The sequence below is a fragment of the Coregonus lavaretus genome (assembly GCF_964263955.1).
Source record: "Coregonus lavaretus genome assembly, chromosome: 7".
NCBI lineage: Eukaryota > Metazoa > Chordata > Actinopteri > Salmoniformes > Salmonidae > Coregonus > Coregonus lavaretus.
Window position 1 is genome coordinate 33,011,652 of NC_139994.1, and position 27,908 is coordinate 33,039,559.

At 43.8% G+C, this 27,908-nt stretch overlaps 1 protein-coding gene across 2 annotated transcripts; it reads right to left on the reverse strand.

Moving 5' to 3' along the window:
• Positions 1 to 24: 24 nt before the first annotated feature.
• LOC311132148 (lysosomal thioesterase PPT2-A-like) lies at positions 25 to 27,573 on the reverse strand. 2 transcript variants are annotated; one of them, XM_084165369.1, is made up of 9 exons: positions 27,407 to 27,573; positions 27,084 to 27,234; positions 4,627 to 4,780; positions 4,417 to 4,512; positions 4,162 to 4,269; positions 3,961 to 4,044; positions 2,195 to 2,279; positions 1,422 to 1,476; positions 25 to 1,289 (listed from the first exon to the last, which is right to left on the reverse strand). In XM_084165369.1, exons 1-9 carry the CDS (start codon positions 27,418 to 27,420, stop codon positions 1,146 to 1,148), a joined length of 891 nt encoding a protein of 296 aa, XP_084021495.1. In that variant the 5' UTR covers positions 27,421 to 27,573; the 3' UTR covers positions 25 to 1,145. The 2 variants fall into 2 exon arrangements, with proteins under 2 accessions (XP_084021495.1, XP_084021494.1); XM_084165368.1 differs by lacking the exon at positions 27,407 to 27,573 and having other exon boundaries at positions 27,084 to 27,360.
• Between the last annotated feature and the right edge of the window lie 335 nt (positions 27,574 to 27,908).

The window sequence follows — 27,908 nt, forward strand, 5'->3', positions numbered from 1 at the left end:
TAAAAAATTGTTTCCCCCACCAAATTAGTGCACTAGGCGTTTATTACTCCTGTATGAGAGGATAAAAATACTTTAGAAATCCCTTAGAAGCAGAACATAAACCAAGAAGACACACACATAATACTGCAATGTCAACAACTTTACAAATATTTGTACAAGATATAACAATCCCTCATACCTGACAGTCTCATTTCTAGTTACATTTTTAATCTTTGTGCAATGCTTGCTATTTGAATTCACATAACTTCGAGTACTTTCACTATAGTCCCACAGGCAATCCCCTTTTTCATACAACCATAATAAAAACACCTATAACAGTATAACAAACAGTTGAGTTAAAAATAAACCATTCCCTTTCTGACAAAAACAGACATAGGTTTGATCAAAAGCCTGAGATATCTAAATGCAACGAGAGGTACAGGTATGTCACATACATTATGTTCAGGTGGACAGGTAAATACCACTCTTTACTTTTCTCCCTTTCCATCCATTCCTAAACCCTCCTTCCTCATATTATCATTTTTGATCTCCAGTATCTCCTCCCTTTTTTCTTCCACTCCACCTTTTTAGCACCATCCCTGTAGGCAGTGTGTCATAACACTTCGGTTTGGAAACATATAAATGGAACACTGAGACACACATGGCTAACATTCTAAAAACGTAAGGCATGATTTCTACTGCAGCAGTCTGCCGGGTAGCTTAGCAACAGCAATGACCAGCAACAGTGTTTACATTACAGGTTAAAAAGACAATACATTTGTTACCAGCTAAAACCAATGGTAAAAGTCACTATAGCAATGAGATGAACTGGGCAGTAGGTCTGAAAATGAACAGAACGTCACTCAGTCAGGCACTGTTGTGTGGTTCTTTCTTAGGTATGTGTGGGTAAAACACAGACACATGGATACACATGTAACAGTATGTACATGTGGGTTTGAAGTGTAATGATGACGGTATGTTTTGAATCATTCTCACAGAAATGTAAGAACATAAGGAGTAGTTCACAATGTAGTGCAGACAGAGTTACTCATATTTCCACTGTGTGAATCACACTGCAGCGGTAAAACTGTGTGTGTGTGTTTCACTGTAAAGATTGTATGAAATATGACGATCTGTTCTTGTAATGCTGTTTGGTGTAGTCAGCTCTAGATGAGCCACTTCTCAATGCAGGTGTTGAACACCGTGTCATTGGAGTGCCACTTGACGTGCTCTACTCCAGCCATGGAGCACAGGAACAGGTCCCCGCGAGCGTTTAGGGTCTTCAGGCCAAACACATCTCTCAAATATAGCTGGGAAAGAAGGAGACGAATATAAGGAATCATTATGAGAAGATAACATCTAGCATCTTGATACATCTAGCATCAAGATGGAATCTTGTGTCATAATAATGATGCAAAACCATGGTCTAAAATAATACTTACATCCTGGTCCTTTATCTCAACGACAGTCTCGTTGTCATTGTAAAATCCAAACTGACTAAAGAGTAAAAACAGAAGAAGAGGGAAACAGTGAATGGATGACCTTGAATGAATAAGAGACACACAGACATATCATCTCTCTAGGAACACAATGCCTCATACATTAACGTGGAGAGAGAATATAAGTCAATTTAAGATCAAACATACCTTATCAAGCAGATAGAATGGAATCAATGCTTTACCAGAATATACACTGAGTATACCAAACATTATGAACACCTAACACACAAGGTGTTGAAAGCGTTCCGCAGGGATGCTGGACCATGTTGACTCCAATGCTTCCTACAGTTGTGTGAAGTTGGATGGATGTCCTTTGGCTGGTGGACCATTCTTGATACACACGGAAAACTGTTGAGCGTGAAAAACCCAGCAGCGTTGCAGTTCTTGACACAAACCGATGCGCCTGGCACCTTCTACCATACCCTGTTCAAAGGCACTTACATATTTTGTCTTGCCCATTCACCCTCTGAATGGCACACATACACAATCCATGTCTCAATTGTCTCAAGGCTTAAAAATCCTTATTTAACCTGTCTCCTCCCCTTCATCTACACTTATTGAAGTGGATTTAAAAAGTGACATCAATAAGGGATCATAACTTTCCCCTGGTCAGTCTATGTCATGGAAAGAGCAGATGTTCTTAATGTTTTGTATACTCAGTGTAGATTACAAAGAATATTCCACTCTCTAGGAAAGAGGAAGGATGAACTAGTCACCTGGACTGCCAGGGTGTGATGACTCCGTCGTCTGGCCCCCCGATTAAGACCAGCTTCTTGATACGTAAGAAGTTCTTCTTCCACACTGTTTGAATGAGAAAGGATATGATTTCTAACTACATAATATCATTGTAATTACTGACAAGATAACAAAATGCACATAACAACAATAATGCACAATGACTAAAAGGTTCCTATAAAATGCAGAGTAATACAACACATGACAACACTGACTCAGCAGCAATAGAGTAGATAGACTAACCCTTCTCTGAAATAGTGGATGACTATAAAACCCACAGCAATGTGGACCGACAAGATTCACTAAAGCCGCGTTGCTTTAGCCAACTCTTTTGCTATCTCTCTCAGAATGACCTTCTTGATCCAAACCAGTCAGGTTTCAAGACTGGTCATTCAACTGAGACTGCTCTTCTCTGTGTCACGGAGGCTCTCCGCACTGCTAAAGCTAACTCTCTCTCCTCTGCTCTCATCCTTCTAGACCTATCTGCTGCCTTTGATACTGTGAACCATCAGATCCTCCTCTCCACCCTCTCCGAGTTGGGCATCTCCGGCGCGGCTCACTCTTGGATTGTGTCCTACCTCACAGGTCGCTCCTACCAGGTGGTGTGGCGAGAATCTGTCTCCGCACCACATGCTCTCACCACTGGTGTCCCCCAGGGCTCAGTTCTAGGTCCTCTCCTATTCTCTCTATACACCAAGTCACTTGGCTCTCTCATATCCTCACATGGTCTCTCCTATCATTGCTACGCAGACGACACTTCTGATAACCAGGTGGCGAATCGCATCTCTGCATGTCTGGCAGACATATCAGTGTGGATGACGGATCACCACCTCAAGCTGAACCTCGGCAAGACGGAGCTGCTCTTCCTCCCGGGGAAGGACTGCCCGCTCCATGATCTCGCCATCACGGTTGACAACTCCGTTGTGTCCTCCTCCCAGAGTGCAAAGAACCTTGGCATGACCCTGGACAACACCCTGTCGTTCTCCGCTAACATCAAAGCGGTGAACCAATCCTGTAGGTTCACGCTCTACAACATTCGCAGAGTACGACCCTACCTTACACAGGAAGCGGCACATGTCCTAATCCAGGCACTTGTCATCTCCCGTCTGGATTACTGCAACTCACTGTTGGCTGGGCTCCCTGCCTGTGCCATTAAACCCCTACAACTCATCCAGAACGCTGCAGCCTGTCTGGTGTTCAACCTTCCCAAGTTCTCTCATGTCACCCCGCTCCTCCGCACACTCCACTGGCTTCCAGTTGAAGCCTGCATCTGCTACAAGACCATGGTGCTTGCCTACGGAGCTGTGAGGGGAACGGCACCTCCGTACCTTCAGGCTCTGATCAGTCCCTACACCCAAACGAGGGCATTGCGTTCATCCACCTCTGGCCTGCTGGCCCCCCTACCTCTGCGGAAGCACAGTTCCCGCTCAGCCCAGTCAAAACTGTTCGCTGCTCTGGCACCCCAATGGTGGAACAAGCTCCCTCACGACGCCAGGACAGCGGAGTCACTCACCACCTTCCGGAGACACTTGAAACCCCACCTCTTTAAGGAATACCTGGGATAGGATAAAAGTAATCCTTCTACCCTCCCCCTACCCCACCCCCCCAAAAAATAAAAAAAATAAAAAATAAATTGATATGTTGTAAAGTGGTTGTCCCACTGGCTATCATAAGGTGAATGCACCAATTTGTAAGTCGCTCTGGATAAGAGCGTCTGCTAAATGACGTAAATGTAAATGTTGCTGACCTGTTGAATTGGGATTTGGCCTCTCACTGTTCAATAAAGCCAGATAATCACTGCCGTTCACGTACATGTCCGTGTGATGGGGGTCTGTAAGAGAAAACAAACAGTTTAGTCAAACAACAACAACAACTTTTCACTACGATCACAGATCCTCAGTATATCCACAGTGACTCCTTGAGAAACCTATGTCCTAAACACACTCACCTTTCCAGTAGTTGCAGATGGATATCCTCTGGCCTACTACGGTGTAGCAGAAATGGAACAGATTGGACTTCATGAACTGGGGGAAGAGGTACTTTAGGTAGTCTGTGTCTGAACAGAAACAATAGAACATTTGAGTTTCAGTTTAATTCAGGCCTCAGCACACATTAGCACAAAACATCAATGTACCATGTTTCAAACAATCACATTGGATGTTGAGCACAAAGATCAAGTTGATGGCTTATAATGAACGCATACCTCCATACTGTCCAGCCTGAGGCGAGGACAGAGAGATGAAGGAGTGGACATTGTGATTAGGGAGAGTGGACAGGATCCCTCTACAAATCAGTCCACCTGTAACAGAACGAGGGTGAATATAAAGCTGTATTTAAAAAAAACACTCCTCCACACATTTGTTCTGTAAATGACATTCATGAGATTCAGCATAACACAGTCGCACACACACACCTTGAGAGTAGCAGATGAAGTGGACTCCATCTGCAGCATTTTGCATGATGGGATAGATGGCTTCCTTGAAGCCCTCCACTTGTTTCCATAGTGGCTGTAAGCTGGAGCTGCGGTCAAACAGGTCGATGACTGACACATTGGTTCCTGGGTGAGACTGTCAGAAGAAAAGGATGGGACAGATTAGAGCACTATAAGCATATAATTAGAATATGAATCCTAATTGAATAGGATCAATGACTATAACAAAGCTAGCCTTCCAAATAAACCTTATATAAAGCTAGCAATGTCAGAGAAGATGACAAATTAGTCAATATATGTCAAATAAATGTCTCTTCAACTGACATCAGAATTTCTTATGCAAAAACTTAAAACATGCACTAACTTTTGTATAATTTCAGCCAGTAGTTTTGAAAGTGGTGCTCACGAGCCAAAAGTGGTCCCAGTTTTTTGTGTACTAGGAGAACCCTTTTTGGTTCCATGTAGAACCATTTTTGGTTCCAGGTAGAACTCTTTTGGGCTCCATGTATAACCCTCTGTGGAAAGGGTTCTATATGGAATCCAAAAGGGTTCTACCTGGAACCAAAAGGGGTTCTTCAAAGGGTTCTCCTATGGGGACAGCCAAATAATCACTAGATAGCACCTTTTTGGATTCCATATCATTTAGAACCCTTTGTATATAGCCTCCCTACTGTTATTTTATTTTACTGCTGCTCTTTAATTATTTGCTTTAAAAAAAAAAAAAAATACTTATCTATTTTTTACTTAACACTTTTTTTCCCCTTTTCTTAAAACTGCATTGTTGGTTAAGGGCTTGTAAGTAAGCATTTCACTGTAAGGTCTACACCTGTTGTATTCGGCGCATGTGGAAAATAAAATTTGATTTGAATCATGGGTCAATTGTGACCGACAGTGATCTACAAACAATATTGAGTAGTAATTTATTATGGAAGATGATTTGTAGATTAGTCAATCTCGCCTTTAAAGTCTGCGGCAATGTCAAACGTGCCCATTATGTTCCGGGCCCCTGAACATCTGCTCAAGAAAAAAAAAGACAAAAAGAAACGGCCTGCGGCTGAATCTAGTTGATGATCCCTGCCAAACAGGGATACTATAATATTGCTTGAAATGCCTCAGCTTGTCTTGTTATCGCATAGCCGTATCCTTTGTAAGGCATTACAAATCAATGGGAGGCGATTAAAGGGGAATTTCAACCATTACTATATTAACAACATTATGTTCGTCATAAACATCACAATTATCCAAACCACAAGCTAGAACTAGCACATTTTCATTTCACTGGTAGTTTCGACTTCCTGTGTATTCGTCTGCTCATAGTGAACCACAAAGTCCGGCATTCACAGCGAATGCAGATACCGCCCGCTGAAGTAGATTGGGCATGCCCACAAACGTGGATGGTGGCATTGTGTACGTCGAACAACACACAACAATCTCAGAACTGTGTGGTGTTCTGTGCTAATTAAACAAACTTTTTTGGTCCTGTCAATCAATTTCGCCTATGCCATGGTAGTCACTGCTAGACTGGTAGATACCTTCAGCAGAGTAAACATGTTTGTTTTGTGCCATAAGAGTAGCTCAATCTGGTAGTCATCTATTCTACCCTTGTCTGGAAAACACTGTTACTAAAAATTGAATTGTCGATATAGCTAACTCACTCTGATTGTGTGTTGGTAGCAATGATGAATGTGTATAAATCGTCTATGGTTGTTTAGTTGGTTCTCAGCCAGTCTCAGCTGGCTAGCAATCTTGCTGCCAATTTAGTGACGCAAGCTGCCAATTTTGAAATGTCCATATTAGGCGTGCTAAGTTAGCCAGTCTAATAGAGCTCAATACAATTAGTGTGGTGGTTAAACTGTGTATTGTTGTATATTTTGTTGTAGATGGTACCAACATGTGCTTCCAACCCAAGCTCTGCACAAGGTGAAGGTACATTTGCTCAATTTACAGTAAGCATGGCATAAACATGAATTGGGTAGTGTTTGTATGGTTTATGTTATGGGGTTAGAGGTACCTTCCAGACAGACCATGTAATCAATTTAGTCTACCCCTCATCTATTTTTACATTTTCTCTTTGTAAAACTCAGGTTATCTGGAGTTATTCCACAGTGCCCTGCTGAAAAATGCAAATAGTCTGGGTTGCCATTTTTATAAGATGTTCAGGAGTCTTAAGGCTTGGGGGTAGAAGCTGTTTAGAAGCCTCTTGGACCTAGACTTGGCCCTCCGGTACCGCTTGCCGTGCAGTAGCAGAGAGAACAGTCTATGACTAGGGTGGCTTGGCCCCAGTGATGTACTGGGCCGTACACACTACCCTCTGTAGTGCCTTGCGGTCGGAGGCCGAGCAGTTGCCGTACCAGGCAGTGATGCAACCAGTCAGGATGCTCCCGATGGTGCAGCTGTAGAACCTTTTGAGGATCTGAGGACACATGCCAACTCTTTTCAGTCTCCTTAGGGGGAATAGGTTTTGTCGTGCCCTCTTCACGACTGTCTTGGTGTGCTTGGACCATGTTAGTTTGTTGGTGATCTGGACACCAAGGAACTTGAAGCTCTCAACCTGCTCCACTACAGCCCCGTCGATAGAAGGGGGGCGTGCTCGGTCCTCTTCTTTTTCCTGTAGTCCAGAATCATCTCCTTTGTCTTGATCACGTTGCGGGAGAGGTTGTTGTCCTGGCACCACACGGCCAGGTCTCTGACCTCCTCCCTATATGCTGTCTCATCGTTGTCTGTGATCAGGCCTACCACGGTTGTGTCATCGGCAAACTTAATGATGGTGTTGGAGTCGTGCCTGGCCATGGAGTCATGGGTGAACAGGGAGTACAGGAGGGGACTGAGCACACACACCTGAGGGGCCCCGTGTTGAGGATCAGCGTGGCTGATGTGTTGTTACCTACCCTTACCACCTGGGGGCGGCTCGTCAGGAAGTCCAGGATCCAGTTGCAGAGGGAGGTGTTTATTCCCAGGGTCCTTAGCTTAGTGATGAGCTTTGAGGGCACTATGGTGTTGAACGCTGAGCTGTGGTCAATGAATAGCATTCTCACTTAGGTGTTCCTTTTGTCAAGGTGTGAAAGGGCAGTGTGGAGCGCAATAGAGATTGCATCATCTGTGGATCTGTTGGGTCGGTATGCAAATTGGAGTGGGCCTAGGGTTTCTGGGATAATGGTGTTGATGTGAGCCATGACCAGCCTTTCAAAGCACTTCATGGCTACAGACGTGAGTGCTACCGGTCGGTAGTCATTTAGGCAGGTTACCTTAGTGTTCTTGGGCACATTGACTATGGTGGTCTGCTTGAAACATGTTGGTATTACAAACTCAGACAGGGAGAGGTTGAAAATGTCAGTGAAGACACTTGCCAGTTGGTCAGCGCATACTCGGAGTACACGTCCTGGTAATCTGTCTGAATTTTGACCTGTTTAAAGGTCTTACTCACATCGGCTACGGAGAGCGTGATCACACAGTCGTCCGTAACAGCTGATGCTCTCATGCATGTTTCAGTGTTACTTGACTCGAAGCGAGCAAATAAGTAATTTAGCTCGTCTGGTAGGCTTGTGTCACTGGGCAGCTCGCGGCTGTGCTTCCCTTTGTAGTCTAATAGTTTGCAAGCCCTGCCACATCCGACGAGCGTCGGAACCGGTGTAGTATGATTAGATCTTAGTCCTGTATTGACGCTTTACTTGTTTGATGGTTCGTCAGAGGGCACAGCAGGATTTCTTGTAAGCTTCCGGGTTAGTGTCCCGCTCCTTGAAAGCGGCAGCTCTACCCTTTAGCTCAGTGCGGATGTTGCCTGTAATCCATGGCTTCTGGTTGGGGTATGTACGTACAGTCACTGTGGGGACGATGTCATCAATGCACTTATTGATGAAGCCAGTGACTGATGTGGTGTACTCCTCAATGCCATCGGAAGAATCCCAGAACATATTCCAGTCTGTGCTAGCAAAACAGTCCTGTAGCTTAGCATCTGCTTCACCTGACCACTTTTTTTTTTATTGACCGAGTCACTGGTGCTTTTTGCTTGTAAGCAGGAATCAGGAGGATAGAATTATGGTCAGATTTGCCAAATGGAGGGCGAGCTTTGTACGCGTCTCTGTGTGTTGAGTAAATGTGGTCTAGAGTTTTTTCCCCTCTGGTTGCACATTTAACATGCTGGTCGAAATGAGGTAAAACGAATTTAAGTTTCCCTCCATTAAAAGTCCCCGGACACTAGGAGCGCTGCCTCTGGATGAGCGTTTTCCTGTTTGCTTATGGCCGTATACAGTTCATTGAGTGCGGTCTTAGTGCCAGCATCGGTTTGTGGTGGTAAATAGACAGCTACGAAGAATATAGATGAAAACTCTCTTGGTAGATAGTGTGGTCTATAGCTTATCATGATATACTCTACCTCAGGTGAGCAAAACCTAGAGACTTCCTTAGATATCATGCACCAGCTGTTGTTTACAAATATACATCGACCGCCACCCCTTGTCTTACCAGAGGCTGCTGTTCTATCCTGCCGATACAGTGTATAACCCGCCAGCTGTATGTTATTCATGTCATCGTTCAGCCACGACTCGGTGAAACATAAGATATTACAGTTTTTAATGTTCCGTTGGTAGGATATATGTGCTAGTACTTTATTTTCAAGTGATTGTACATTGGCCAATAGTAACGATGGCAAAGGCAGATTAGCCACTCGTCGCCGGCTCCTTACCAGGCACCCCGATCTCCTTCCGCGATATCTCCTTCTCTTTCTACTGCAAATGACGGGGATGAGGGCCCTGTCGGGTGTCTGGAGCAAATCCCTCTCGCCCGACTCATTAAATAAAAATTATTAATCCAGTTCAAGGTGAGTAATCGCTGTTTTGATGTCCAGAAGCTCTTTTCGATCATAAGAGACGGTAGCAGCAACATTATGTACAAAATAAGTTACAATGCGAAAAAACTAACAAAATAGCACGGTTGGTTAAGAGCCCATAAAACGGCAGCCATCCCCTACACACCTTTTAAATATATATTTTCCCCTAACCCTACCACCTCTCCTAATTGGAGTAAACTAATGGACAACAACACTTAGGCTTCACATTGTTGACTGATCTTTCCTCTCAAAAGCAGCTCCCAATGTCCCTCATTGTCAATAAACAATACGCTAGCCGCTCCAATTCGGTTGACACCTTTACCAACAAAGGCGTGTTGCCCTACGTCCCTTCCACCAAAAGTGTAAAATGTTAACAACACAACCATGTCTTTCCAGGAGACGTGCAGTACCAGAAAATCTTCTGCAAGAGGACCAAACAGTTGGTGGTTAAGAAGCCCTCCACCACTTTCGGCAGTCTTATCCAGCTGGCCGTTCACTGCAGACAGGACAAGACCATTTGGAAGGTAGCTCACCAGGAACAGGGTTGGAGAGCCCTGATGTAGAACCACCATAAAATAAACATGGATATTTTCTATCAATCTTCGAAATTTGCCTGCCTTTATGGCTACACAGAATATATTTATATGAGATGTACAGGGTTCTATAGCGTCAAACAGATATGTTTATTTGTCTAAAATACAGGGGAGTGTCCACTATTTAATGCCAACTCAAGACAACTGGGTATTCAGCAAGAATGTTATGGTAAAAGTAACAAAAATAATAATAATTTGAACAGTGTAGTGTGTCTCAGGTGTAGACACACACAAGTGCAGAGAACAGTAGCTACAGATTATTACACCCGATAATGTGATTTACCCAAAGATTTTTGATGACATCTCGTCTATTTCAAGTCTTCTTTCATTGATCGAGACAGGTGGGTGTCCACCCCAAGGTGCTGCATGTCATGATGACAGAGACCTGTCTCAATCAATGAGAGAAGACTTGAAATACACAAGATGGCGGCATACACATCGTTGGATTACTTCATGGAGCAAATAAGTATTTACTTTAATAACGAGCATTTTCTAAATTCAAACTGACCCCCTGCAACTGGACAAGGACATTTTATGAGACTCCTGTTTCCCCGAATCGTGGACAAAGGCATCATCGCTAAGGTTGGTCAAAAATGCTCTGTGCTACACAAAACAGTACCTATCCTGTAACTCTCCCAGTAATGGATACCAAAAATCTTTAGTTAAATGACATTATCTGGTGTAACAATCTCTAGCTAAGAGAACTGGTGGTTATGATGAAATTGCCATTCACAAAGAAACATACAGTATGATCAGTGTAGTAAAGTTCAGGGAACACTTGTAAAGCTGTGAGAGGAGTGTTGTCATGTTCAAACTGCCATTCAGCTCCTCATGAGTCTGCTTGAAATCCAGCATAATGTCTAATCCCTCGAGAGGGATACAGTTCTGTTACAATGACACACGCAGTCAAATTAATTCTGTTTCTCTCCATCTAGAATCCACTCCAGGAAGAAGCACCACACGATATTGTCTGTAAGACAAAAATATATATTATACTCTATTGTACAGTTTGAACGAGAGTTGAACTGTGCCAGCATAACATCAACATTAGGGTAGACTAGTTGCAAACATGTGCACAGGCACAGAGATTACATTTACAACAATATCTAGCCTAATAATAAAAAGAAATATGGCATAACCCTCAACCTTTGCACAGTGACTAGACCGTACAAATGTATCTTGGTAGGTAGGCAGACAGTATCTACCTACAGCCATGTCTATCATGCATGCTTAGAGAAATATCTTTCTAGGAAAACCAGCTTCAGTTTTATAGATTTACAACAGCAAATTGTTGTATTATAGTTTCTTCTCACTGCTTGCTAGTGAACTTAGCTAGCTAGCTTGCTGGATATACAGTACTTGTTATTTACGACCGTTTGGAATCCTATTTTGCGTCATAATCAATGTCATCCCTTGTCAATTATGTTAAGATAGCTAGCTAGTAAAATTATTTACAGTTGCTGATGTTACATGTTTGCTAACAAGTTAAAGCTAGCCTGGTGCCTGCTAACTACACTGAACAAAAATATAAAACGCACCATGTAAAGTGTTTGTACCATGTTTCATGAGCTGAAATAAAAGATCCCTGAAATGTTCCTTCTGCTCAAAGCTTATTTCTCTTATTTCTTTACATCCTTGTTAGTGAGCATTTCTCCTTTGCTAAAATAATCCATCCACCTGACAGGTGTGGCATATCAAGAAGCTAATTAAAACAGCATGATCATTGCACAGGTGCACCTTGTGCTGGGGACAATAAAAGGAAACTAAAATGTGCGGTTTTGTCACACAACAATACCACAGATCACATATCAGATCAGTTTTAGAAAATTTGGCAGTACGTCCAACCGGCCTCAACCGCAGACCACATGTATGGCGTTGTGTGGGTGAGCGGTTTGCTGAGTACCCCATGGTGGCAGTGGGGGCAGGCATAAGCTACGGACAACGAACACAGTTGCATTTTATCGATGGCAATTCAAATGCACAGAGATACCATGACGAGATCCTGAGGCCCATTGTCGTGCCATTCATCCGCGGCCATCAACTAATGTTTTAGCATGATAATGCACGGCCCCATGTCGCAAGGATCTGTACACAATTCCTAGAAGCTGAAAATGTCCCAGGTCTTCCATGGCCTGCATACTCACCAGACATGTCACCCATTGAGCATGTTTGGGATGCTCTGGAACGACGTGTACGACAGCGTGTTCCAGTTCCAGCCAATATCCAGCAACTTCGCACAGCCATTTAAGAGGAGTGGGACAGCATTCCTAAATCAACAGCCTGATCAACTCTATGCAAAGGAGATGTCGCACTGCATGAGGCAAATGGTCACACCAGATACTGACTGGTTTTCTGATTCACGCCCCTACCTTTTTATTAAGGTATCTGTGACCTTAAAAGGGAGATCACAAAGGACTGGGACTAAGACCTGTAGAACTAGCTGTGTGTACTGTCTGAGCAATCAATAACACCAATTTTAATCAATCGTAACATACTAATCAATTATATGCCAGGGAAGGAACAAAAACAGGAAAACTGCACCCCTAGCAGGCTGAAAATTTGCACCCGTATTTCATAGACGTAGGGAGGTCTTGGTGTGGTCGTCGTTGGGTGAGGTTGTGTCTCTCTCTGGCGGGAGGTAAGCTTGGCTTATATGGCTTATATACATAGTTTGGGCTTTGTCGAGTAAAGCTTAAACTATGTATTTAGATTGTAGTTAAGTATTCTAGGTAGTATTGTAGGTAGTTATCGTGGGTTGTTGTATGTAATTATTGTAGGTTAGTATTGTATTGTGGATAGTTGTTTTACGCCTGAGAGTACCTGTAATTACGCCAGCTAGCTGCCTACAATAATTACATACAATAATGCCTACCATTTCAGCTGTTTTTCTAACCTCATTGTCTGAAGCGTTAACGTTAGGTAGTAAGTGGCTACTGTGCTTGAAATTTAGCTAGCTTGTTGCTACCTGGATAGCTACTAAACAATAGCTGGAACGACCTAGCGAACAGACGCGAACTGGCTGAGTCAATTCAGTGGCTAGCTTTGCACTTGGCTAGCTAACAGTAGCTGCTAGGGGTAAGTTATAACCTACATTTGTGTTTTGTTTTTACATACTGGTAGCCAGAATCGTTCAAGGGAATTCGGGACATTGGTGACTAGTTAACGTTAGCTTGGCTCTCTCTGTGTGTTCGTGCAGGGGGAGGAGGGGTTTCTTCGTTGGCAGAAAGCAATCGCTAGCTAGTATGCTAACTATTCTAGCTAGCTAACTGGCTGAATAAGTTGACGATGGACTCGCTCAAGCTGTCGGGACTAACCCACAACGTTAGACACGGACACGAATGATCTGCTTGGCGTGTTGACACACTGGTGGTTTGTTGTGGCCGAGTATTGGTGCTAAACCTTGTTGTTGGAGTCCGGCATGCTAGTTGGCTGTGGCGTCATATGACTAGGTGCCCTGGACGGTTTTCACGGAAGAATACTGTACCAATTTAGCTAGCTGAATAAACTAAGTTAGTCTATTCCTAGAAAACATTGAACCGCTGTAGTTTACAGCAATTATAGTTTCTGAGGTGGAAGTTGGGAGAGTTATATTTGGGTGTTTCAGTGAAACGTAAGTGAGGGAGGCCCCGCTCTCTCGCTTTCCCAGATGTTTAGTTCATTTCATTCCGATCTCCTTTGCATTATTGTAGCCATTTTCTGTAGCCTGTCAACTATGCCTCTGTCTATCCCTGTTCTCTCCTCTCCGCACAGGCTATACAAAACGCCTCACACCGCGTCCCTGCACGCACCACCCACGTGGAGTTCCAGGTCTCCGGCAGCCTCTGGAACTGCCGTTCTGCAGCCAACAAGGCAGAGTTCATCTCAGCCTATGCTACCCTCCAGTCCCTCGACTTCTTGGCGCTGACGGAAACATGGATTACCACTGAAAACATTGCTACTCCTACTGCTCTCTCCTCGTCTGACCATGTGTTTTCGCATACCCCGAGAGCATCTGGTCAGCGGGGTGGTGGCACAGGAATCCTCATCTCTCCCAAGTGGACATTCTCTCTTTTTCCCCTGACCCATCTGTCTATCTCCTCATTTGAATTCCATGCTGTCACAGTCACTAGCCCATTCAAGCTTAACATCCTTGTCATTTATCGCCCTCCAGGTTCCCTTGGAGAGTTCATCAATGAGCTTGACGCCTTGATAAGTTCCTTTCTTGAGGATGGCTCACCCCTCACAGTTCTGGGTGACTTCGACCTCCCTACGTCTACCTTTGACTCATTTCTCTCTGCCTCCTCCTTTCCACTCCTCTCCTCTTTTTACCTCACCCTCTCCCCCTACTCACAAGGCAGGCAATACGCTTGACCTCATCTTTACTCACTGCAACTCCCCTCCATGTCTCCGACCACTACTTTGTATCCTTTTCTCTCTCGCTCTCCTCCAACACTACTCACTCTGCCCCTACTCAGATGGTAATGCGCCGCCGCAACCTTCGCTCTCTCTCTCCCGCTACTCTCTCCTCTTCCATCCTATCATCTCTTCCCTCTGCTCAATCCTTCTCCCTCCAATCTCCTGATTCTGCCTCCTCAACCCTCCTCTCCTCCCTTTCTCCATCCTTTGACTCTCTATGTCCCCTATCCTCCCGGCCGGCTCGGTCCTCCCCTCCTGCTCCGTGGCTTGACGACTCATTGCGAGCTCACAGAACAGGGCTCCGGGCAGCCGAGCGGAAATGGAGGAAAACTAGACTCCCTGCGGACCTGGCATCTTTTCACTCCCTCCTCTCTACATTTTCATCCTCTGTTTCCGCTGCTAAAGCCACTTTCTACCACTCTAAATTCCAAGCATCTGCCTCTAACCCTAGGAAGCTCTTTGCCACCTTCTCCTCCCTGCTGAATCCCCCCCCCCCCCCCCCCCTCCCCCCTCCTCTGTGGATGACTTCGTCAACCATTTTGAAAAGAAGGTTGACGACATCCGATCCTCGTTTGTTAAGTCAAATGACACTGCTGGTCCTGCTCACACTTCCCTACCCTATGCTTTTACTTCTTTCTCCCCTCTCTTTCCAGATGAAATCTTGCAACTTGTGACGGCCGGCCGCCCAACAACCTGCCCGCTTGACCCTATCCCCTCCTCTCTTCTCCAGACCATCTCCGGTGACCTTCTCCCTTACCTCACCTCGCTCATCAACTCATCCTTGACCGCTGGCTATGTCCCTTCCGTCTTCAAGAGAACGAGAGTTGCACCCCTTCTCAAAAAACAACACTCGATCCCTCTGATGTCAACGACTACAGACCAGTATCCCTTCTTTCTTTTCTCTGCAAAACTCTTGAGCGTGCCGTCTTTAGCCAACTCTCTTGCTATCTCTCTCAGAATGACCTCCTTGATCCAAACCAGTCAGGTTTCAAGACTGGTCATTCAACTGAGACTGCTCTTCTCTGTGTCACAGAGGCTCTCCGCACTGCTAAAGCTAACTCTCTCTCCTCTGCTCTCATCCTTCTAGACCTATCTGCTGCCTTTGATACTGTGAACCATCAGATCCTCCTCTCCACCCTCTCCGAATTGGGCATCTTCGGCGCGGCTCACTCTTGGATTGTGTCCTACCTCACAGGTCGCTCCTACCAGGTGGTGTGGCGAGAATCTGTCTCCGCACCACATGCTCTCACCACTGGTGTCCCCCAGGGCTCAGTTCTAGGTCCTCTCCTATTCTCTCTATACACCAAGTCACTTGGCTCTGTCATATCCTCACATGGTCTCTCCTATCATTGCTACGCAGACGACACTTCTGATAACCAGGTGGCGAATCGCATCTCTGCATGTCTGGCAGACATATCAGTGTGGATGACGGATCACCACCTCAAGCTGTACCTCGGCAAGACGGAGCTGCTTTTCCTCCCGGGGAAGGACTGCCCGTTCCATGATCTCGCCATCACGGTTGACAACTCCATTGTGTCCTCCTCCCAGAGTGCGAAGAGCCTTGGCGTGACCCTGGACAACACCCTGTCGTTCTCCGCTAACATCAAGGCGGTGACCCAATCCTGTAGGTTCATGCTCTACAACATTTGGAGAGTACGACCCTGCCTTACACAGGAAGCGGCACATGTCCTAATCCAGGCACTTGTCATCTCCCGTCTGGAATACTGCAACTCGCTGTTGGCTGGGCTCCCTGCCTGTGTCATTAAACACCTACAACTCATCCAGAATGCCGCAGCCCGTCTGGTGTTCAACCTTCCCAAGTTCTCTCACGTCACCCCGCTCCTCCGCACACTCCACTGGCTTCCAGTTGAAGCTCGCATCTGCTACAAGACCATGGTGCTTGCCTACGGAGCTGTGAGGGGAACGGCACCTCCGTACCTTCAGGCTCTGATCAGTCCCTACACCCAAACGAGGGCATTGCGTTCATCCACCTCTGGCCTGCTGGCCCCACTACCTCTGCGGAAGCACAGTTCCTGCTCAGCCCAGTCAAAACTGTTCGCTGCTCTGGCACCCCAATGGTGGAACAAGCTCCCTCACGACGCCAGGACAGCGGAGTCACTCACCACCTTCCGGAGACACTTGAAACCCCACCTCTTTAAGGAATACCTGGGATAGGATAAAGTAATCCTTCTACCCCCCGTTACCCCACAAAAAATAAATAATATTGTAAAGTGGTTATCCCACTGGCTATAAGGTGAATGCACCAATTTGTAAGTCGCTCTGGATAAGAGCGTCTGCTAAATGACGTAAATGTAAATGACCAACAGATGCATATCTGTATTCCCAGTCATGTGAAATCCATAGATTAGGGCCTAATGAATTTTTCAATTGACTGATTTCCTTTTATGAACTGTAACTCAGTAAAATCTTTGTTGCATTTATATTTTTGTTCAGTATAGCTAGCCAACTCCAGTCATGTGCTAACGTTTGCTAGTAAACCTAGCTTTAGGTGGCTGGTTGTAGCCATATCTACTACTAAAAAGAAAATAGGTTTTACAATCGAGATACAATAGATCTCAGTAGTACGTTAGCCAACAACACATAATATGGGTTTCAGTAGATAAACTAAAGTTAGCTAGGTGGCTTGCTGGAAAAATAACTTACTTAGCTAGGCACCGTATCATCTGCCCTCTTGGTGCTGGCATCAGCTGTGAGATTCTAACGGCACTAATCCAACTCTGTTTCGAATCCTTTTCGCTATATTCTGGTTGAAACATGTATGGTTGAATGTCACCATGTAGCTAATAGAACATCAAAAAATTATCCATCTTAGAATTCGTGTTGATGAGAGGAATCACTTGAAGCCATTGCTTTTGCCCAAAGGATTGTGTTTGTGTCAGCTTCCTTTAAAAAAAAAGCCTGCCTTGGGGGAGGGACGGGGGCCAGAGCACGAAGCACCACCCAACACAAGTTGTAGTCTTTCAGAGATTGGAAAAAAATTGTCTGCTTGTATATTTAGCAATGAATAAGCCGATAGGAAAATTGCTGAAAGACATCCAATGGCTCTTTCGAACAAGGACAACCATATCTACATGCACAAAAATGTATAGTGCAATCAGTATAACATAGCCTTCGCGAAATGCCATAAAGCAGGACTACATTTATTTGTAGATCTCGCCCCCTCCCATCAATTCTCCCGAAGCCGTCATAGGGTGTTTCAAGTCCAGACCTGCCTTCCTCCTGGGCAATTTGATTCCCCCAGGGTTGAATTCCCCTTTTAAGGTTGTTTTAAATATTGATCGCAAGGCAGTTTGGAAGTAGTGGGTGCACTTCATTTGAGTATGGGTGTGTGTGAGAGTGAGACTTCAAATCAGATTTTGTATGATGTGTGCCTTTCTAGCAGAATTCTAGACCACACTTGTATCAAAATGTCCCTGTGATACCTAGTTAATTCTCACACCTGCCATCCGGTGTACATTGCAATCAGGTTACATTAAATTCTGTCCCTTACAGTAATACCCTCTTTGGCATTTAAGTTATTTAGATATCTATAAAACTGAATGATGACAAACTAGTTTCAAGTACTTTATTTTCTGTGGTCTCATCATTAGGGGTTCACAAAGAATCTACTTTTTTTTTTTTACATGGTCAAATAACTAGGGATGTGCATCTCTCCTTACAAGCACGATTCAATACGCATCTTGATATATGGGCTCTGACACAATACTTTTAGTTTGAAATGATTCGATTAGTGGAACTAATCAATGTGATTTTGTTTGATGCACTAACAATTGTTGCATGAACACATTCATTTTCCATTCTAAATTAATATCTGATACTGATGGGGCTCAGGAGCTGAGCTGGATCTGTCTGAGCTGACTTCTTTGAGCATGTGTGTATGATGTAGTGTGTGCAGGGTTGCCAGGTCAAGCTCAGATTTCTAGCCCAATGACCACTCAAAACCCACCCTAAAGGCCTGAAAACTAGCCCACTTTTTTTCACAGCAAGAGAGGAGTTGATATATCTATACAATAAACCCTTTTTCCATAACGTTATCGGTCCAATTAAGAATGAATATCATAGTAACTTTCATAGTAAAATTCGGGTTTCCTCAAAATAATGATTACTGCAAGCTATGACATGACGTAATAAAAATAATTTGAATGTGGCGAGAAAAGATAATTCGCACTTATTAAACTCGCCAGATCATTTTCCATCAATGGATGTCGATTTAACTTGTTTGACTGCTATGATTTAAGCAATAAGGCACAAGGGGTATGGTATATGGCCAATATATAGGCCCATGGTACATCTCTTAACTTAGTTTGAGAAAAGCTAAGGGATTGGTTAAGAGATGGCTGAGTGATTGATAAATCAGCAATTCCGATTTTGTGTCCATTTAAATCCACTCCACAATGGCCTATCAACTTGTCTTTGATGACCCTAAAAAGTTATTATTAAGATTAACCATGTTACGTTTGGCATTGATATCTTAAAAAATAACTTCAATTCATTTGGACTATGTAACGCTAATGCTTAAAATAATCCAAAAAATTGTCTTCTCAAGGACTAAAAGTCAGATTCACTCCAAATATGTTCTTCGGACTCATCACAGTAGTCCCTAAAGAGTTTGAGAAAATAACGTTGATACATTTAAAGATGGCCACACTAGATGCATATTAGCGCATATACTAAAAATATATAAAAAATCTTCTTCTCATGAACCATAGCACCAAATGTGGAATGTAGGCCCATGGTACAGAGCTAAGGGATTGGTCAAAAGAGTTATTGACAACTCAAATCAGATTTCACTTGTCCATTTAAACCACTGTAAATCCCTCCACAGTGGCTTATCAACTTGAAACTGGTCATCGCTATCATGGACGTCCCTAGGATGAACCACACTGAATTTGGTATTGATATCTCAAAAAACAAGGGAACTATCATCAACTAATTCTTTGCATATGTAACACTAATGCTCAAAATAATCTTCTCCTCATGATACATACATCAGATTTACTCCAGATGTTGTAATGAGTCTAAATCCATCAGTCTGTTTTAGATTTGTTATTTTATTAAACTATGGCCGCATTGTACTTATAGATGCACGTTAGCACATATGCTAAAAATAGTTTCAGAATCTTCTTCTCATGAACCATAAGTCAGATTGACTCCAGATTTGGTATATAAACTCAATGAATTCACCTATAATGACAGAATGATTAGTAGCTCTGTAGCTCAATTGGTAGAGCATGGCGCTTGTAACGCCAGGGTAGTGGGTTCAATCCCCGGGACCACCCATACGTTAAAAAAATTATGCACACATGACTAAGTCGCTTTGGATAAAAGCGTCTGCTAAATGGCATATTATTATTATTTAGCTTCATTCAAAGTCGGCCATGCTATACCATATCACACCAGGGCTATAAGAACTGAAGCGATGGACATGGGGCCATGAAATTTGGTATTTAAATTAGAAGCTGTGTGAATATAAAGTCGCTGCAACCTTAGATGACTGCACCAGACCAGTTGATGACACTATAGATGTCATTGCCACCAGTGGCACAATATATTCACATCCTATAAGAATTTAACCATAATGTCTTATTTTCACCTTGTTGCCGCTAGACAAATTGGCTTGAAAAACTGTTAAGAATTGAAATTGCCTTAACTAATGATGTACGCACTTACCTGTAGTTTAGTTTATTTCAATCAATACAATTCCTAAATCTTACCAAATTCACACCATAACACACATACCTACACGCTCCAAGGGATGCACAAGGAGTCAAGAACAAAACTGTTAAGAGAACAATTCTAAAACCACAAATCATATTCAAACCATATTTGGTACGTAGACTTCGCCCAAAAGGTTAAATATTTAACTTTTTGGGCGAACTTCACATCTAAATGTGAGTTATAGATCTGTCACTCATTGAAAGCAAGTATAAGAAGCGGTAGATCTGTTCTATGTGCGCCCTTTCAGTGCTTCCCGTTTAAGTTTCGTTTTTGCGTCTTTTACTTTCAGGTTTGTACACCAGCTTCAAATAGCTGAAAATACAATATTTTTTGTTATTGACCAGATATTTCACAGCGGTTTAGATGGTACAATGATTCTCTACACTATACATACATTGCTTGTTTTGTCAGAAACTGAAATTAGGCGAACTATTAGAATTTTAGCAACCAGGAAATGGCAGAGCGATTTCTGCATATTGCACCTTTAACAAATTCATCTCTAATGAGTTTAACAAAATAAAGTCCCAGAATTCAAATATGACCGCAATATACCATTAAAAATATTTTACAAAACTTAACATAAATCATTAGTCAAATGGACCCCAGTATTGGTATATAAACTCAATACAATGACCAGTGGCGACCCGTCATTCAAGGCACCTGTTTGGAGCCCCCCACTTTTAGCAAAAGAAAGCCTGTTTTGCATGTTATTTTGGCATTAATACATGTCACATATCAGTTTGCAAACAATGTAAAAAAAAAATCAATGTCATCGAGTTAATAAAGCCACATATAAACATGGTCTCTTTTGTTTTCTTGAGTAAGGCAGCTCCAAAACGCAGGTGTTTCAGCCTAGCTCAGTGCTTTCTGTGGTGGTGGGGCAAGCCAGCAGAACATACGGAGCGTTGCGCCGTGATTGGCTCAGTGTTCTGTCACTCATGGGAACACTACTTCACCGCCAAGTCTAAGTGTAGAGCTAGAAAATTCAAGCCCCTTGGGTGCTGCCCAGAGCATATGAGCGGAGTGGAGCGGTGAGCGATCACGGAGCTGTTCACCCCTCCGCTCCCCCCGCTCAAAGCCACATCAGGCCAGTCCGCTCATTATCGCTCAGCACTCAACGCAGTTTGCATCGCGCTCCACTCAAATCGCCCCCCACTCGCTCCAAAAAAGGAACAAAATCTGCATGTATTTCACTTTTAGCTTAAACCACAGCCTACTTTATCTCCCCGAATTTGTTGCATACAGACTCATCTCGGATTATCCATTCTGTCTTGAAACGGGGATCTAACACTGATGCTAAAATGAGATGTTAATCAGTATAGTATATTCCATAGCGAATTGACACGTTGTTTGCCAATGTTTCTGCAAAAGCAGCGATGCCCATTGGAAGTGCAGCGTGAGTGTCATCGGTGAGCAGGGATTTGATTTCTGTGACAGCAGGGAGGATCATCCCCAGGTTCCGCAGCTCCTTCTGCATTTTGTCTGCAAGGTCTGCCAGTGGTGTCAGCACACTGACAAGGTGCGTCAGCTGCCGTACTTGATTCAGGGTGATGTTAGCAACATTAGACTTGAGTTTGTTTTGCCATAACAGGTCTTTTTGGAACAACTGGATGAACGACTGAATCATCCGCAGCTGGCTGCTCCATCGAATGGTGCAGGCATTTGTGGGGCGGACACCTAATTGGTCGGTTTCCTCTGTGCTCTTGCGTACACTTTTCACCAGGTGCCCGACTTTCACTAACAGCCTATTAATGTTGTCGTGCTCGTTAAAGGCATCTTTGATCGCCAGCTGAAGCATGTGAATGGGGCATCTCAGATGTAAATTTGACAAAGTAAAGTACTGATTTATCATAGTTTCTACATTAGAGGTTATCACTTCCACATGGACTTGCGAGGGCGCAGGTGGTCCCTCATCCTCCTCTTCATGTTCTGCACTGCTGCTGGCATCCGCAGTCACTTCACCCTCCGCCTCCTCTTCAGTGCCAGGGAGGAGGTTAAACGCCTTGATCATGTTGCTGTGTCAGTGACGACCCGAATCACACGTCGTTGCACGTTCCAATATTTAAGTACACTTTCATACTTTTGGTAAATACGATCTGCGGTATGGTGCCCCTGTATGTGCTCACAGCCCAACAAAACCGTGTGCCCCCGGAACGTCCCATCAATGAAACTGGCCACGATGCCAAGGAAGCTGTGCCCTCTTCTACTGGTCCAAATGTCCGCTGACAGAACGAACCCATCACCATTTTGCAGTAGGTCTTGCAGTTTGGCTTCCATCTCTTCCAGGGCATGTGGCATGAGCGTGTCCCGTACGGTGTTGTAGCATGGGGGGCGGGGGGGGTGTAGCCCGGATGAGCTGCGCTGGCGAAGCGTTGCATCCCTTCGCGTTCTCCTTTACTCAGCGGTTCATAGTCCATGAAAATCATTTTTTAAAAATGCTTCTCTCCCTTGTTATGGTTGGGCCTTTGCGTGCAGTGAAGAAACTTTTGAATTCCTCAACCCTTTTCTCTTGTTGCTGCTGCTGCTCCTCTCGCTCTATAAAATACAAATTCATGGACGACACAAATTAAATTAAACAGATGGATTCTGGGTAAGGCTTGAGCATGCTTAAGACTCGTGGTGTGAGCGAGCGAAATTGGAGCGGGACATAGGGCGACGCTCCGTCCTTTTAAAAATGCCGCTCTGCGCTCCGTCCAAAATCCGCCCGCTCGCGCCCCACGCTCGCTCCCGCTCCACTCCGCTCACATGCTCTGGTGCTGCCATAGAGTTACATTAGAAGTGCCCATCCAAGAAGGCTAAAGGTCATTGGCCACAGATAAAATGACATCAAATCACGTTATACGTACAGTAGCTTTGATTGGACTGATCATGTCAACATCATACTTTCAAAATCTTAGCTAGCAGTCATCATCATTAATCAAGTCGACAATCTACTGGCAAATGCTTTTTAATCCTTGTCATATGAAAATAAATAATGAAGAGAAATTACAGATAAAACGTATCGGTGCTCATCAGCCATTGGACATAAACATGGCCCCGTGTAGCTCAGTTGGTAGAGCATGGCGCTTGCAACGCCAGGGTTGTGGGTTCGTTTCCCACGGGGGGCCAGTATGAAAATGTATGCACTCACTAACTGTAAGTTGCTCTGGATAAGAGCGTCTGCTAAATGACTAAAATATAAATATATAATATAACATTACACAACAAGTTGGAAATCGCAAATTCAACAATGAGTGGTTTGGAAGGAATCGGTGACAGTGGCTAACTGCAAGCATTGCAAAGCAATCACTAGCCTGCTATTCAGTGGAGTGGCTGTGTGGTCCCAAATCTGGGATTAAGGGGCTCTTTTCCAAGTTTAAAATGATAAACATTCAACATTGGCCATGCGGTCAATGAAGCATGATTTGTGCCGTGATCAAAACAATTGTTAACTCTGAACTGCGAAGTCTTGAACTCACTGAAGTCAAGTTAACTGGGAAGTCGAATAAACGAGCTCCGATTGGGAAAATACATTTTGAACGGTCATCCAAATCGGAATTGTAAAGCCTCTTTCTCTTTCTTTGATGACAAAATTTGCCCATGAAGGACCGCCGCACCACCTTCCTGATCAAGTGAGCACAGCACAAGGTGAGTCCAAAAATGTATTGATGATGTAATATTCCAGGGAGATACCGTGAGGGAAAAAAGTATTTGATCCCCTGCTGATTTTGTACGTTTGCCCACTGACAAAGACATGATCAGTCTATATTTTTAATGGTAGGTTTATTTGAACAGTGAGAGACAGAATGTCAAAAATGTTATAAATTGATTTGCATTTTAATGAGGGAAATAAGTATTTGACCCCTCTGCAAAACATGACTTAGTACTTGGTGGCAAAACCCTTGTTGGCAATCACAGAGGTCAGACGTTTCTTGTAGTTGGCCACCAGGTTTGCACACATCTCAGGAGGGATTTTGTCCCACTCCTCTTTGCAGATCTTCTCCAAGTCATTAAGGTTTCGAGGCTGACGTTTGCCAACTCGAACCTTCAGCTCCCTCCACATATTTTCTATGGGATTAAGGTCTGGAGACTGGCTAGGCCACTCCAGGACCTTAATGTGCTTCTTCTTGAGTCACTCCTTTGTTGCCTTGGCCGTGTGTTTTGGGTCATTGTCATGCTGGAATACCCCATCCACGACCCATTTTCAATGCCCTGGCTGAGGGAAGGAGGTTCTCACCCAAGATTTGACGGTACATGGCCCCGTCCATCGTCCCTTTGATGCGGTGAAGTTGTCCTGTCCCCTTAGCAGAAAAACACCCCCAAAGCATAATGTTTCCACCTCCATGTTTGACGGTGGGGATGGTGTTCTTGGGGTCATAGGCAGCATTCCTCCTCCTCCAAACACGGCGAGTTGAGTTGATGCCAAAGAGCTCCATTTTGGTCTCATCTGACCACAACACTTTCACCCAGTTCTCCTCTGAATCATTCAGATGTTCATTGGCAAACTTCAGACGGGCCTGTATATGTGCTTTCTTGAGCAGGGGGACCTTGGCGGGCGCTGCAGGATTTCAGTCCTTCACGGCGGTGTGTTACCAATTGTTTTCTTGGTGACTATGGTCCCAGCTGCCTTGAGATCATTGACAAGATGATCCTCTGTAGCTCAGCTGGTAGAGCACGGCGCTTGTAACGCCAAGGTAGTGGGTTCGATCCCCGGGACCACCCATACACAAAAATGTATGCACGCATGACTGTAAGTCGCTTTGGATAAAAGCGTCTGCTAAATGGCATATTATTATTTATATTGTTATATTATAAGATCCTCCCGTGTAGTTCTGGGCTGATTCCTCACCGTTCTCGTGATCATAGCAACTCCACGAGGTGAGATCTTGCATGGAGCCCCAGGCCGAGGGAGATTGACAGTTCTTTTGTGTTTCTTCCATTTGCGAATAATCGCACCAACTGTTGTCACCTTCTCACCAAGCTGTTTGGCGATGGTCTTGTAGCCCATTGCAGCCTTGTGTAGGTCTACAATCTTGTCCCTGACATCCTTGGAGAGCTCTTTGGTCTTGGCCATGGTGGAGAGTTTGGAATCTGATTGATTGATTGCTTCTGTGGACAGGTGTCTGTTATACAGGTAACAAGCTGAGATTAGGAGCACTCCATTTAAGAGTGTGCTCCTAATCTCAGCTCGTTACCTGTATAAAAGACACCTGGGAGCCAGAAATCTTTCTGATTGAGAGGGGGTCAAATACTTATTTCCCTCATTAAAATGCAAATCAATTTATAACATTTTTGACATGCGTTTTTCAGAATTTTGTTGTTGTTATTCTGTCTCGCACTGTTCAAATAAACCTACCATTAAAATTATAGACGGATAATTTCTTTCTCAGTGGGCAAACGTACAAAAATCAGCAGGGGATCAAATACTTTTTTCCCTCACTGTACGTATACTGTAGCTAAGAAAGTAATACTAAGTGTATGTTGTGTAGTAAGATGTTAGTAGCCCATGCGCCTCACCCTAATAATTTGGTCTATTTACCCCTCTTAATTTCACCTACAGTTCGGACTTGGTGGTGCACATGTAGCCTTTAACCTGTTTTAGAGAAATGTCATCATTGAATATTGTAAGAGCTTTCATTGTCTGCTTATATGCCCCCTTTATTTATCCTACGGTTCTGACTTGGTGTACAGGGAGAATACTGTAAAAATTGCCCATGTTCTGAATTGTCGCTGTATATTTAAAAAGTGCTAAACAAATAGCTATTGACTATGTCCATCCTAGCTCGCTCATTAATGTCTTAATCGAAATTACGGACTGCCTCTTATCCGCTTGTCGTCCCCTTATGCCATAGTTTGTACATCTCAATTGTCAGTAGAAACCACATTTGCTTAAGCAACTCAGCCATATCAGCTATGTTTTTTGTTTTTTTAAGTAAGTAAATGAGGCTGAATGAACTGTTTCACTGCCAGACAAGGCTCCGCTGACAGCCAGGTGTAGCAGTGGTAAGATGTTGGGACAGCTTTATGTAGGCCCTAACAGTTTGTGGGCATGGTTTATCACCGTTATTGTGCAATTAATGTATTGTTTAGTGTTGTGGCTTTGCTGGCATGCATCACTTTTTTTGTTTGGTTTTGCCCCACCAAGATTTACATGCTAAAATCACCACTGACAATGACTAAGAATTGATTACCTGCTGCATTCAAACAGCGCTAGACTAAACTTCACTTTCGTCATCCTTCAGTTATTGAGAGAAACATGGTAATGCTTTCACAGATTGCACATAAAGGAAGATAGTTCCTACAGGATAGTGCTTGCTTTATCCAGTTAATCTTGTCCTTTCTGTCATCCTGTGAACCCCGTTTATTGCTGCTCACAGCTATATTCCTTATGATTGTTTTCTTGTGCACACACCAAGGCAAAGGGTAACAAAGGCAATATTATGCCAAGAATCTGGCAACAATCAACAGCCTATTTCAGTAGTATTCATTAAGAGCTCAGCTGATATGACTGGCGACAAACGTTGATGATTTCATTAAAACATAGCCTTCATAGAAGAACAATGTGACACTTATGTAACAGTCCCAGCGAGATTGGAAACATTGTAGCGACCGAAGTTCTTATTTAAAAAAAAACATGGTCTCGTGCTATTCAAGCAGACCACAGCCATGTTTGATGAGTAAACTTAAGCGCGGGCCAAGGTTACAGCAGCACAATGGAAACCCTAATACAAACAAGTTATAGTTTAAGATACTGATGTGGGTCTTAGACATGTTACATTCTATATAATTTAGTCTGCCATATCTGTTCCATTGTTACATAGCCTAACAGGCGTTTATTATCACCCATATCCAATCTTTCTTGAGTGATATTTGTTGTAGCCTGTGTTGGTATATTTTCATGCACTCACCTGATTGATGAAGCGAAGCAACTCCACAAATTGCCCGGAGCTGTCGAACAACCCATGGACTATGACCACTGGTTTGTACCCGATGACCGCAGCAACAAGGCAGGCACCAAACAGTGTCCACAACAACCTTGTCGCCCCGCTCTTCCTCCGGCTAAAGACAGCAGAAGAGGGCCCTTTCATAGTTATTCTAACAAAACATTAAATCGCGGTAAAAACCAACGAATACTAAAATATCGTACACTGTACACAATCCGCCCAACACCGAATCAGGTTAAAATCTTGTTGCTTTTTGACAATGTTAGAAATAAATAGGTCCTACATACAATTGCCATCTCATCTGCTACTCGTTACTCTCGTTCCCTTTCATAAACCCTTTTAAATTAAATCAACACCCTTGCAGAATGTCTGCATGCACATTCTGCATATGACTGGTGTTTAGACAACACCACTTGATATTTGCTTGGGGTTTTGTTTGTTCCGGTTCTTGATCAAAACGTAAGACCACACATTAAGTCATTTCCGGTTTCGATAGCATCTCAAAGGAGCCGCATGCCCCAACCGTGGCCCCAACTATCCTAGACAGAAAAATACCACCTACACAGACAAATACAGCATGCACCTTTTCCCAAAATAACACACTTAGGACGTCAACATACAATAAATCCATTGTAAACAAGTTTGTAGCTCAGTCAGGACATACTCAAATGATAATTCAAGTCAAGATCTGCTGAATTGTTCCGGATGTCGCCAAGGCCTGGTCATCATACCAAAATACAACTATTGAATGTGTCGCTCAGTTACTATTTTGCTCACCCACAAAATCAC

Excerpts from the sequence above, each read along its gene's own strand:
- LOC311132148 (XM_084165368.1), bottom strand. The coding sequence starts at position 27,263 with ATGAAAGGGCCCTCTTCTGCTGTCTTTAGCCGGAGGAAGAGCGGGGCG. Across the intron at positions 4,045-4,161 it reads CATCTGCAACTACTGGAAAG|ACCCCCATCACACGGACATG; the intron begins GTGAGTGTGTTT and ends TTTCTCTTACAG. Across the intron at positions 2,280-3,960 it reads GCCAAATCCCAATTCAACAG|TGTGGAAGAAGAACTTCTTA; the intron begins GTCAGCAACATT and ends TCATTCAAACAG.